General features: G+C 37.4%; 1 protein-coding gene across 1 annotated transcript in view; it reads left to right on the top strand.

Moving 5' to 3' along the window:
• Positions 1–7778, top strand: part of PLPP4 (phospholipid phosphatase 4) — a 61288-nt gene extending 53510 nt beyond the window's left edge. Inside the window, exons 6-7 of the mRNA XM_035330360.1 lie at positions 888–1058; positions 4754–7778. Of these exons, the coding sequence (XP_035186251.1) occupies positions 888–1058; positions 4754–4953 (371 nt within the window). The 3' untranslated portion in view covers positions 4954–7778. The remainder of the gene's footprint in view (positions 1–887; positions 1059–4753) is intronic.
• The last annotated feature ends 5740 nt before the right edge of the window (positions 7779–13518 follow it).

Raw genomic sequence — 13518 nt, forward strand, 5'->3', positions numbered from 1 at the left:
AACTACGTGTGATCTTTGTGGATGTTTGTTCTATTTCCCTGTTCAGCAGCAGTACTAATTTTCCTTCAGTAATATAACATATTAAAGGGTCTAAAAACAAACAAACAAACAAAAGAAAAACAAAAACCACATATTTAAATGGAAAAAAATTCCACCCAGCATCTTGTCTGGAAGGTAAACAGCTGCAAGAGGAAAAAAAATCAGTACAAAAACTTGGTGTCTGGGTTCTGTAATTGCTGCCAGTTCAACATATTCTGTAGAAACAGGTTAATGGAATCTAAAATATCATTTAAATGTAATACAATTGCAGTACAAACTGACTGAATCCTTTTCTGCTTTGAACCTGAGCTTTTTAGCATAGGTCTCAAATCAGGAAAGACATGCTGAAGGTTAAGCGTGAAAAGCATTTTGTGACTCAAGCTAAAAATTCGTCTAAATGTTTAATTTAATGCGCAAAGAAAATCAGTGATTCTTTCCACAGCCAATTTCTCTCCTGGGAGAAAAATGTGAATTGCTAAAGGAAAAGAAAAATCAATTGCTATTGGAAAGGTGAACATCTATAGGTACGTCGGTATTTGTAGACGTATCAAGTTGTGTGAAAGTTGAGTACGTATCAGAAGGAAATGGATTTACTTTGCACTGTTTACTTGCCTGATTGCTTGCTACAGAGATAATGCCACTGCTGTGGAGAACATATGCACATCATGGATCTGCACATCACAGTAGGAGATCTTTTCTCACAGACAGGACTTCTCAACTTCTCAGTTTGGCTCCTAAAATCACCCTGTAAAGACCAAGACTTCTCTGCAGTAGGACCCTGCTGCCAGATCTTTGTACAGTACAAAGCATTAATGACAAAATACTGTAATTATGTGTTTTTCTTTCAGTTGCATTTTCGGGCCTTGGCTTTACCACCTTCTACTTAGCTGGAAAGTTGCATTGCTTCACAGAAAATGGCCGAGGGAAGAGCTGGCGGCTTTGTGCAGCTATTCTGCCTCTCTACTGTGCCATGATGATTGCTCTGTCACGTATGTGTGATTACAAACACCATTGGCAAGGTGAGCCATGGAGGTACTTTTTTCTATATATATATATTTTAATTAGCTTTTTTTTTTTTTTTTTGTATTTTTTTTCACTGAAATCACAAGTTACAATGGGATGGAATGCTATAGCAGACTTCCCTGGCACTGATGCTCCTGGATTTCCAACTTTTGCTTCCTCTACGTAGTTTCAATTTAGTACAGCGTACCTCTGTCCCACCGAGCACTCTGATCTCATACAGCTGGCTCTGTACCAGAGCAAGACTCATCCTGTTACATGCTTTTTCTCACTCTATTTTTTTTGTGTTCATGCAGCATGTTGTTCTCCCATGGCAGCTTAATTACAGTCCACTAGCATTGATGTCTTCAAGGAGTCTCCTGCCTTCCTGCAGAGGCCTTGTCTTGCTGCAGGGCTTGGCACACGCGGGGGCAGCGAGAGCCCCCAGGATGAAGATGCTAACGGGAGGTGCTCACCTCATCCAGCGGCAGAGTTATGGAGCTGCTGCTCTGGGGAAGACCTGGCTGGCTCGAGTCTGTTAGAGAGAGAAGGGTGCGAATGAACATGAGTGGCAGTGTACAGCTTTACTTGAGTTTTGGATGTGTTTAGTGTGTACTATATCTTGCCAAGAGTAAGGATCATTTATTTACTGAAACATGCTCTGGGGAAGATTATTGTGGTGTTTTAAATATGATGGAAGGAAACTACACAGCCCCAAGTGGTTTTGACTGTGTCCATTTACTGCTGCTCATATTTTTATTTCTGAAGTTCAAAGAGATGGGTCTGAAGACACAGATAACTCTTCCCAAGCTAGAACCGTGCTGGCAGACATTATCCTGCAGGTGACCCATGCTGTTAGATGAGAGAACTGCGATCTCAAGGGAGAGACTCGTTCCCTCTGTAATATGCAGTGCCGAAGTTCAGGCCTTGTCTTTTACGTTCAGCAGAGTCAGCCAATTGTGTTAAATTATTTATGGTGGCTTTATAATAGAGTCTTAACTATGCTGTGGGGAATGAACAAGGACCATCAATATAATGTCCAGGACAGCATACTGTAGGTGAAAGGTGAAGTAGAGTAATTTTTACATTAAGAAGCCATATAGTGGGCTGAGAACATTAACATTATGGGTATTTTATGAGGTCCCTTCAGTTTGCATAGGAAAAGTAGTATTCAGGAGCTTAGTGTTGATATTGGTGAACATTAGGATATTTTGTTATGAATCCTGAATGTATTGACTGCTTTTAAGTCCCTAGATCGCTATATAAGGTTATAGCTCTGAGAACATTAGTTTGCTCATGAAATAAGTGGAATTCTTGTATGAAAAAAGTACAGATAAATATACAGGCTGAAAGAATATACTTTTTTTCTTTAAGGGCAAAGGAAAAAATAACGGAGAAGAAGCTGTGGCTACCGTGAACTTAAATAAAACATAGAATCATTGTCTTCCAAAACAGAGATCAAAATAGTGCCTTTTGTACTCAGTGTTATCCCCAGTAAGGGTTAGTAAGGTAGAAATCTTTGGCATAACTCATGTGGTGAATTTGTATCACTTATGGTGGCCAGAATGAGGCCAGAATTGTATAAGTTGCTTTAAAGTGTTTTGAAATAAATTATCCCAGCAAGTTTTCAGCAAATCTGGAAATGGTGGGGAACTTACAGAGGACTGGTAGAAAACTGAGGTTCCACCATAATTAAGAACAGTAGTCGTAGGCTTAATGCCATTCTAAAGCAAAATGAAAAAGCAGATGAAACTGGATTCAATTAACCACAGTTAAAGGAGGGTAATCAGAGAATTTCAGCCAACACAGGTTTATAGAATATGAGTCTTATCACAATAACTAAGTTTTGTACAAGTTGATAAGAACACTTTGCTAAAATAAAGTTTTTTGTTTGTTTATTTGTTTTTTAATATCTTAAAAGCAATAAAGGAGTTACTTCAGGGATGTCTTACGGTTTATATTTCCCAAGAAGTCATGTTAGATGATCACAGTGGTTCTTTTGATACGTAATCTTTGCATCAGCAATGAATCTCACAGTTGTGTAGCAGCTAAAATTCTTGGTTTATGCTAACAAACACAAAGACAGTGCAGTTCTAGTTAGAGAAAAGAGTAAACAGACTAGAGGCACTGGAACATGAGGGATTCGCTTTGAGAATTTACACATAGATAACTTAGTTCCTTTTTCATCCTGGAGGACTTTAATGGTTTTGTATATCCATCAAATTCTATCAATACAACTTAACAAAGTATTTGGTAAAAAAACAAAGATTTATAAAATTTATAAAATTTATAAAAACAAAGATTTATAAAAATATAGGTAAGATTGAGGTGACCTGTCTATTTGCCTACAATACTTATCAAAGTCCAGTATACATGGTTTATTACTGACAGATCTTTTTCTTCTATGGTCTTAAAAAAAACAATAGTGAAAGAAATTCCACAGTCTCCCCATGAAACCTGAATAAATATTTCACTACCTTCACAAGTAGAAAATTTTTTATTAATATCTAAACCTAAATTGTTTTCACTGCCAACAAAGCTGTTTTTTGCATGTACTTCCCAAAGGGAACACTGAATAATTGAGCACCATTCTCTTCCTAATGCTGCATTCCACACTGGAATGCCATATACTGGCATGTTCACCTCACATTCTTTGTATTCCTTAGATGTTTTCTTATTAGTTTTGTTCTCAATTTTATATATTGTTGCTTGTCTTCTGTGCATTCTTTCCATTTCATCTGACTTTCATTTAAGATCTGGTATCCAAAACCGTTGTATCCTCAGCAATGAAGGAATAGAGGAAGAAGCCAGGAAGAGTTGCTAAAGCAAACAGTCGTTTGTCTGTGAACATTGACTATTGTTCTTTACAATCTTGTTTTTTATTTTTATTGTATTTTCTGCCAGCTTTTACTGTTTGTGAAGAGATAATAAGGGTCTAAGCCACATGAATATTTTTGTACTTTACTCATGAGTTCAGAAAAATTAGGTATCTCATATCTAGTGTTTTGTTTTGTATTAAAAGATTGGAAAAAGGCAATAAACAAACAAGCAAATAAGAAACATCAAATCACCTTCAAAAAATAAGTCTCTAAGTTTAATTCAGATATTTAGAAATCGTTTATATAGCTGTATATACAATTCCATGTCAAATCCATGATACAAATACTTCTTGAACTGAATAGTCTAGATTTTATTGAGTCTTATCTGTAACCTTGATTTGTACCTGCTCATATTTAGGAATTGAAAAAGACCACAGCATCATTAATACCAAATAACTGTAATTGAAAGCAATAATGAAACCTGAAAACCCTTATGGCAAACCTTAAAGACTGGCCATAAAACAAATATTTTGTCCCAGTTCCATTTAGAAATGATAACAGCAACAACAACAAAAAGTGTTGCTGCAACCACTTAGCAACTAGTATAAGAAGTATTTGTATGCTTTAGGTGTGGATAATACATGCAGTATAATATAGCAAGAAAAAATGTAGATTTTTTTTCTGTGTTCTAAGTGTTTGTGGTGTTTGGCTCCAAATGGTTAATGAAAATAACAAGATTTATGTTTTTATGATTTTAATGAAAATAACAAGTTCACAGATTCTGGGTTAAACACTTCCAGGTCAATCTAATGTTTTAGATTTGTGTTTACAGTTTTCAGTATTGGCGGTCCTTTCTTTGGTAACATGCTTCTGGTTTTGTTCCTTTCCTTGTCTAGATGCTTTCGTTGGAGGGATCATTGGCCTCATTTTTGCTTATATTTGCTACAGACAACACTACCCTCCTTTGGGTAATACAGCATGTCATAAATCTTATGTCAGCCTGCTAGACCAGAACTCTATGAAGAAAGAAGAGAGACCTACAGCAGATAATGCTACTGGCCTGCCTCTAGAGGGAATAACTGAAGGTCCAGTATGACTTTGAGAAATGCAGAATGAACTTTTAGCCTTCTCACATTTTCTCCAAGCTGGTCTCTTAACACGGTGTTTCTTACTATACATATGATTTGTGCTTTTTTCTTTTATTTCTTTCCTTTTTATAAAGAAAAATGGAACATTTTATTTTTAATGCCATAGTATCATTATACACTTAAATTTAAATTTTCAGATCATATTGACTGCTGAATTGTCTGTTTTCAGTCTACTGCAAACAGGTAGATTATTTGGGAGAAGGGAAAAGAACACTGAAAACAATTCCATGTGGAGATTGGTCAGGAGAATAATTTTAAGATGTGGTTGAGGATATAGTAGATCTGGAAACAGATTTTTTAAAGTACTGAGTATCTCTTAGAAAGTTCTGGTTGTCTTCAGCACTCATTGACTTTGATGGGTGCTGAGTACACACAGCACTTTTCATCAGATGTTCAGCGTCTGTTGTAGCCAGACTTTTCTTTGGGTAATTTAATAAGTTAGGGCATCATCCTTCTGTTTATCTTGTTGCCTTCTAACATAATAAACTCCACATGCTGGAAGTACTTTGTATTAAGTTTTGGCAAGGTCATTCTGAGCTACTAATGATCGAGCAGGCAAAAGGTGCGAGTGATTACAAGAGCCAAGCATCATCACATTAGTAGTTCTTCAAAATGATGCTGACATTCAAGAAATTCCACACTCTTTAAATTAGCAGCTTGTGATAACATGTATGTTCGTAGGATGGATCAGAAACTTGGTATTATATCATCTGACATTTTTTGAGAGCTCTTGCAGTAAATACCATCAAAACAAAATGAAAGTAAAAAACACAGTCAACAAGCTGAAGTATTAAAAAGAAAAAATGTTAAAAATCCTAAAAGTCTGAGGATAAAGAAAAGTTTTTTTGTGTGTGAATCTCAGTGTACCATGCTCATTCTTGTGTGGTGATTCACTGTAGCATTGGTGATCTGAAGAAATGCAAAGATTTTCATTTGTGACTTTGGTGCACAACCATGAATGCTTGTGGGGGTTTCCAGCTCTGTAGCATATCCAGAGGAATGCTGGAAATGATGTTCCACTCAAACCATTCCAAATTCTCAGCTCCTCATGTTCTTGTGCATGGTGTTTGCAAAGGTTGGCTTGGTACCTGAACTGAAACTCACATCAATCAAAACAGTGTTGGTACAGAGATTACTAAGTGTATGACCAAAAAACTTTAGTTAATTTATTATTGTTAGGATCCAGTTCTGTTACATATGCACTATGCAGTATACATCACATTCCTGTGAAATGATGTAACTTTGGATGGCAGAATGTCAGATTCCAGAATCTCTTAGGTATCCTGTGAAAATACAGGTAGATGTTCTAGTCCGCGTCTTGGCAGTTGTACATTTCTTAGCAGGGGCTGCTGGTTAAAGCAAGATAGTGTTGACCAACAACTATTTTTATGGTGCTTTAGACTGGAGGAGACTGCTGCCATAATTATAATTTATGTGTTCCTGTTGGAATATGTATTGGCCTTGTAGGCATTTTGTGACTCAAACAGCTCAATGTCTTTCTGTAACGCTTGTCATTTACTTTTGTCAAAGGTAAGCTTTGTAGATTTTTTTGAGAAGAGCTTTTTCCTGATTGGCAACACTTGAATTTTTATAGAAAATGCATAAATTAGGGTCCCTTTTAAAAAAAACTGTAATAATTGTGTACAAGAGAATGCAACCATACTATGTATAGACATATGATATTTGGAAATAACTGTAAATAGGAAATGACGTTAAGGAACAGATTGTAATAGGCATGAACCCAGTAGGGTTCAGTAGAAATTAGGCTTGATCTACTTGTAAAACTGATGCCAGTTTGACTGTGTCAGTTACAGGCAGGATTTTTTACTGACAGCTACAGTATTCTGAGCTCTAGAATAGAGACAGCCAAACATAACTCTTGCTGGTGTACATGTGCTAGGTCATGATCCTAGCATACGTGAAAGAAAATTGTGCTGGCATAGCATTTGCATTGGACTTGACAGAACACTTCTCTAGTGTAATTGAGGTCTTATTGTAGAAATCCACACAGTTTAGTGGAGGTTTATCTTTCTATGAAGTTTTTAAACCATCCTATGGAATTCTGTAACAGAGATACCATTTTCTATTACTTCATATGGGAGGGTTAAAAGAAAGCCCTAGAGTAAGGGTGTCGTCTTTGCATTGTACAGGGCTTTGCCATTAGCTTTTTCTTTCAGCAGGAACCCTAGTCTTCCAGGTTATATGCAAATGTTTAAAAAAAATTCTTAAATCAAAATTAGAAATTTAATACCGATGCATAGTGCATTTTGCATGTTTTTATATAGATCTGGCTTATTCTCAAAAGTGAGTGGGGCCTCCTAACTGTGCTGTTCACATTCCCAGTATTTTAATGGCTTTTGATACAAATAAGTGATTTACTTTGGGATGGGGAATGCTTATACAATGCTTAAATGAACAGGGGCTGTTAAAAGATTGGAATATGAAATGTAGTGCAACATAAATACTTACGTTGTGAGAGTAATTGGAGAACTTTGCAAAGCAGTAAAGAATAACAATTTTAATGGGAATAATTAAATTAAAAGTCGTAAAACAGGCAATGTAAAAGCTTTGATTAAAATGTAATAAAAAATATCAAAGACATAATTAAGTAAAACTTATGGAGGGATCTGTAGATGCTGTAATTACCAGTGCAAAGTCAGGGTAGGGAAGGCAATTTTGTGGATCAATGTATTTTAATCTCATGCTTTCTCAATGTGAAGGAAATGTAATGTTGTAATGCACCAATAAAACAACACATGAATGTGGGTTTGTACATCTGTGTGTTATCATTTTTTATCGTTAGCTTAATTAATAAACCACAGAGAGTATTGCAAAAACCACACCCTAATGTAACTGAATTATTTATGAAAAACAGCAGTTCCAAAAGTGATTACTGTTACTAGTAAAAGGTAACAGCCTTCCTCATTTAACCAAAATATGCTACCCAACGTTCATCCAGGAAAATGCAGTGTAAATCTGTGAGCCTGAAATTTTGAAATATTCAGTCAGCTAAACTGCAACAAATCCCTTTTATCTGTCAAGTTCTGTATCTCAAAAGATACTCAGAATGCCATATTTAATGAAGTGTGATTAGACTAAAGAAGGATAACAAGATCTAATAGAACACAACAGAAATATCCTGAAACCAAGAGAAACACAAGATTGCAAACCAGTCAGCAAAAATGTCCCTGCAGTGAATGTATATCTCAGGCAAAGTGTTAGGACTAGAGCTGGAGCATTTCTGCTGTTTCACTCTCAGATTTTCTTTGTGCAATTTAGCCTGATTTCATCCTTGCTTCCTTCCTCATGAATACAGCATGTTCTTGGTATTTAATATGAAAAGAAAACTTCATTTTTCTTCCATGGCTAAAAACTAATTTGTGATGGATATAAAAAAATATATATATTTTTTATTTCTGGTATATGGTAGTAAAATTCCATTAATTTCAGTGGAACTGTTGTGTATCACCAATCACATCACATCCAGTAAGCGGAGTAAAGCCTTCACACGGTTCCTGCTCAAATTCTTAAATTTTTAGGACTGTAATTAGTGAATATTGCCACAATTTGACTGCAATTTTGTTCTCTTGTGATAACACACATCTCTTCTGAGTTAGAAAACTGTTGGATTGCTCTGACCTGACCCAAGGGGAAAAGTCTTGAATGCAGCAGCATCAGGGTAATGGGAGTGAAAAGGTCAGGCACTTGTTTCTGTTGCTTTTGATGTTCAGAATGTGGAAATAGCTGCAAGCATTAGGCAACAGTGATTATCATTTTTGTATTGCCTACCCCACCAGTGTTACTGCTTTAGAGTAGTGCTGTGCCTGATGGGACATGTACAGCATGGGACCTCTATCGAAGAGTTACTCTGTGCTTGTATTAACACAAGCAGAAATTAAAGGAAATTATGTCTTCGTGACTCCAGGGCAAACACTGCTATATTGCATGGGATTACTTCTCAATACCACTCTTATCAATGCAGAATTTGAGACTGTTGACTTCTCTCACTGTAGGCTGGATCTTGCTTCAAGGAAACTCATCAACTGAAATGTGAAAGAGAGGGCCTGGAATTCCCTTCCAGGCATACATGCTACACTGCAGTAGGCATCCTCTTTGGGGGTCTAAACAAGACAAAATGTTAGGGCTTGTGTGCCTACGTTATTGTATCTGTATTATTGCCAATGATGAGAACCTCACATGAAATAAAATGGTGGTATCCTACCACTGAAATGTAGTTTCAGATGAAATAAAAAATCTACAGCTTCTTAGCATACCTTTTGCATATGCCTGGCCCATCCTGCCATTGGCTGACTGCTACAGGACTTTTGATGAAATTTGCAGAGATGGCCAAGAAATTGCCTTTCAGACCATTCAAGCCAGATTTGGATCTTGATTTAACCCAGATAACCATATGAAAGGCACCTGAGCTGCAATAGGTGTACGCAGAAATCACAGAAGTAAAGATCAATTTCACTGCCAGCTTTACAGCTGTCATCTATTATGCTAGAGACCTACTAGAATTTAACTCTTGATAATGAAGATTCAATTCACATGCTCTGAAACAACTTTATTTCCAGAAATAGATGGGGCTGAGCACAAGGAATCTCTGTTTTTATTCTAGCACTTATATATGGTTGGCTTCTATTTTGGCCTCCTGTTCATAGGCATAACTCTGCTGTTTAACAACCCTAAGCCCTGTGAGCTCCTTTAGATCCCTTCTTCTTGTTCTCTTTGTCTCCAGAGCAGTCACGTTGTTGGTGATGGGAACGGGAAGAGAAATGTTTGCTGACATCTACAAATACCTTCTCTTGGATCCTGCCTGTCTCCCACCATTATTTTCTTCTATCCTTTATATGTAAATTAGAGGATCTAAATCTGGTCTTTTCTGTTGCTATTTCTGTCTGTTCTGTTCCTGTTTGGAAACTGCCTTTTTCTGATGTCGAAGCTTTAGTCAGCTTACTAAAGAGAACAGGACCCCCCCTTTGGGGCCCTTATTTAATTTATGGACTGGAATGGTTTGGTCTATCATTTGCAGCTCTGTTACTTCCACACTCAGGGAAAGCAGTGGGCTGTTGCTTTCGGACCACCTGCTTGGGTTAAATTTCACTCTTTGATTTAAGTGAAATAAATAAGCTGACACAAGGGATCTTCACATTTGGATTGAAGGCAGTGAAATAGCTCACAGGACCACAAGCACTGTACCCTGCCCCTCCTGGCCCCCTGGGTTAGCCAGTGCAGTGCACCAGGCATGCGGAGTGGAAATTTTTGCCCAAGCTGCATGAAACCCATTCCAGAGATGCGCAGTGAGCAGAACAAAGCCCCTCTTCCTCCCCAGCCCCTGCTGTGACAACCCTAAGCAAACCCATGTGAGGAAACAGGGTGTTTAGGCCTGGACATTGGAAAAGCTCGGGGATGGAAAGATCTGGCATACCTGCACTTCATATGGACAACAAATGGAAAAACGGGGACCTCCGACTAGCAGTGGTCATACTGGGGATGGACAGAAATTAATACTTTCCAAAAAAAAATAATATATATATATATATATATATATATATAAAGCAATACTTTCTATAAGCTTTCAAATATACTTATGTATTTTAAACATTTACACAGAAGCAACTTTTAAGGGACTAGATATCATTATAGAATTGCCCGATCCACTCAAAACAAACTGCAGCGGGAGACTTCAGGTTACCACTGCCTGATACGCAAAACCTCTCACTCTTAAGGTGCAGGACACTTTTAAGAAGTGGCTTTTACAGTTCTTAGCCTTGCAGTCAGCAAGTGCAATAAGTAATGAGAAGTGTTCCAGTGAACTTTCACTTTTTCAAATGCACAAACCCACAGCTGGAGCAGAAGCAGATTCTTGTTCTTCACCTTTACAATGTTATCAGTTGAGCAAATGCACATTCGATATGGTAGATGTTACGAGTGGTGAGTGCACTTTTAAGAGTGCAATTCAGGGACATCAGTTCAAAAGGATTCTCACTTCTTCCATGATGCCCTCAGAAGGCAGTCTACCAACCCAGCTATACTCACAGCAGGTTAATTCTCCACTTCAAGAACCTATCTAGATACTAAAAGCTTCTAGTCTGCCATCAAACATCGTCTGTCTAGCACAGGTACCAGTTTATCATCCACTTAAGGCAGCAAAAATCCTGATGTGACTACTTGAAGAAGAGACGCAGCTTGCCTAGTAAGGCTCCTCTTCTTCAGACCACTGCCTAATGAAATTACGTTGTTAGCGTCGTTCAGTGAAGTACAAAAACTCTGTAAAATAATTTGTTCCAATTCCACTTGTTCCATGTTCCCACCACTGTGATGTTATTGCAGTCACAAGTCTATTTCTATCCTTCAGCTTTTTAGCTTGTGGTCACTGCAGCAGAGTGGAAACAAACTGTGAAATAAAGAAGTTATCTGCTGCCATGGGAACCATTTGAGAACCATAGCTGAGGCCAGCTCTGCCACTATTCCTGTTAGCATTTCTATCTCAGAGTGACTTTCTGACACCATTTGGAGGGTTAAGAGTGAAGAGATGCTAATCAAGATATGAGCCCATTACTTAATTCCTGGAAGAGATCTCAACAAGGGAAAGTTTGGTTTATTAATCCAAACAGCTTTGCCCGCTCTCCCTTGCTGGAGTCACATTATTGTCACAATTCTCCTTGAACTTTGTATTTAATTCTTTGCATAAGGGTCACTTGGAAAAAAGGACCCCCACTTTATTAGGGTGATGTGTACAAATTATATATTGTTATAACTATCTCTGTTACCAGACAGACTGAATATACAATGCTATTATATTAGTCTGAATTCTCTGCACATCATTTCTTATCAGCATTACAGAGCATTTGTATATACACAACTGCATTTCATCTTTGTTTCCAACCAATTGAAGCCAGGATAAAAGATTCAGATTCTACTTCCTCTTGAAGTCAATATAACACTGCAAAAAAAGGAAGGGAAAAAAAACACCCGGGCAATGTCACGGTGTCATTCTTCAGTCTAAGAGGTGTAAGTGTGTCAGCTGAATGAACATGCTGGAATTCATATCTGCGGCTTTGTTCAACAAAGAAAAAGCAGCTTAAAACATCCTCTGAATCAGTGAATGTGAAAAAGACTGGAGCTGGCCTCTTTAAACAGATAATTGCATGAAACAAAGGGCTAGACATCATATTTCCATGATGGTTTGTTTGGAAAAGAGCAATTCCATTTCACAAGGATGTAATGGTTCAGAAAATAGTTTTAACTCCATAAATTAATAAAACTGAGAGTTTTAACAATATTTTAAGGGAAACAATCTGCACTATCCACATACACTTCAGTGTACAGAGCCCTCTGCCAGCACGTGGAGATGATTTACACCCTTGCTCTTTTGAGGCTTCCAGCTCACTGGTGCCAGGCAAATACCCACTGTAAGGGATTTATTCTTAATTAGGTGATTTGTGCCTACCTAACAGGACCATAAGTTCTCTACTGGGCTGAGAAACCTCCCCCAAATTTCAATGGAACTGTTTTGTTTTTGTGACTTGTTCACATGGGAAATGGTTCCATTTTATTTTTTTTCCCGTTTAATTTTAGCATCAGGGAGAGTTCCCTCTTTTAATCTAAAGGGAAACTCCTGTCCTAAGCTCCAGATTAGTACAGCTGATTTGAGTATTCAGCTCAGGGCAACTGAGAACAAGCACAGTCACAGACAAAAGCAGCCCACTTCATCAAAGATATGAGAGCTAGGAAGTCTGGGGAGAGGGGGTAGAAAGAGGTGCTACAGGAGCTTATGAACAGTAAGTGGATTTATGTTTTCCAGGAAGAGTGAAACCTAGCCTCCATTCTGTTTGGAAATTCCTAAGGTAAGTGGAAATTAGCTCTGAGATGGAAATTTGCTAAACTGAAGTAGGAAGGCAGTGAGATTGCAGAGCTGCTTCTTCCTATGAATTTAGGGGGCAGCACTGTTAATCTTGTTTCTTGCTAGCTCTTGGTTTATGGAGTGTTTCTGCAGTAGAAATAGTTGATCTCCTGGTGAGCTTCAGCTTTATTTTATTTTATTTTTTTCTCCCTAATGCTTAATAGACTGTGAAGCACTAGGGTTTGTATTCTTAAGCTTTTTCCTATCTGCTGTTAAATAAAGTTTGGCTTCTAACTTGAAGTGCAATGGCTTAAAACAAATTAAGACTACTAATGTGTTCCAGCTTTTTTTTTTTTTTTTTTTTTTTTTTCTGGAAAGATTGTTCTGAAAAAGTCAATTTTCTGAATCCGTATGTTCTTAATGTTTATGATAGCTTCTAAGGAGTCATATAGAACTGTTGAGCAAGTAAGTATATATTTCCCCAATATATTGTCCTCACTAATAAGAGAAAAAAATTGTGCTACCCAACATCTTTCTTAAAAACTGTAGTCATGACATGATGGTTTAGGGAGTTACTGTTTAATGGTACTGGTAATAGCTAGAGAATAAGAAGCACTTATAATGCAGTAAATGTGCCCACGACAAAGGTATTTACAAATTAAAT

The sequence above is a fragment of the Oxyura jamaicensis genome, chromosome 6, assembly GCF_011077185.1.
Source record: "Oxyura jamaicensis isolate SHBP4307 breed ruddy duck chromosome 6, BPBGC_Ojam_1.0, whole genome shotgun sequence".
Taxonomy (NCBI): domain Eukaryota; kingdom Metazoa; phylum Chordata; class Aves; order Anseriformes; family Anatidae; genus Oxyura; species Oxyura jamaicensis.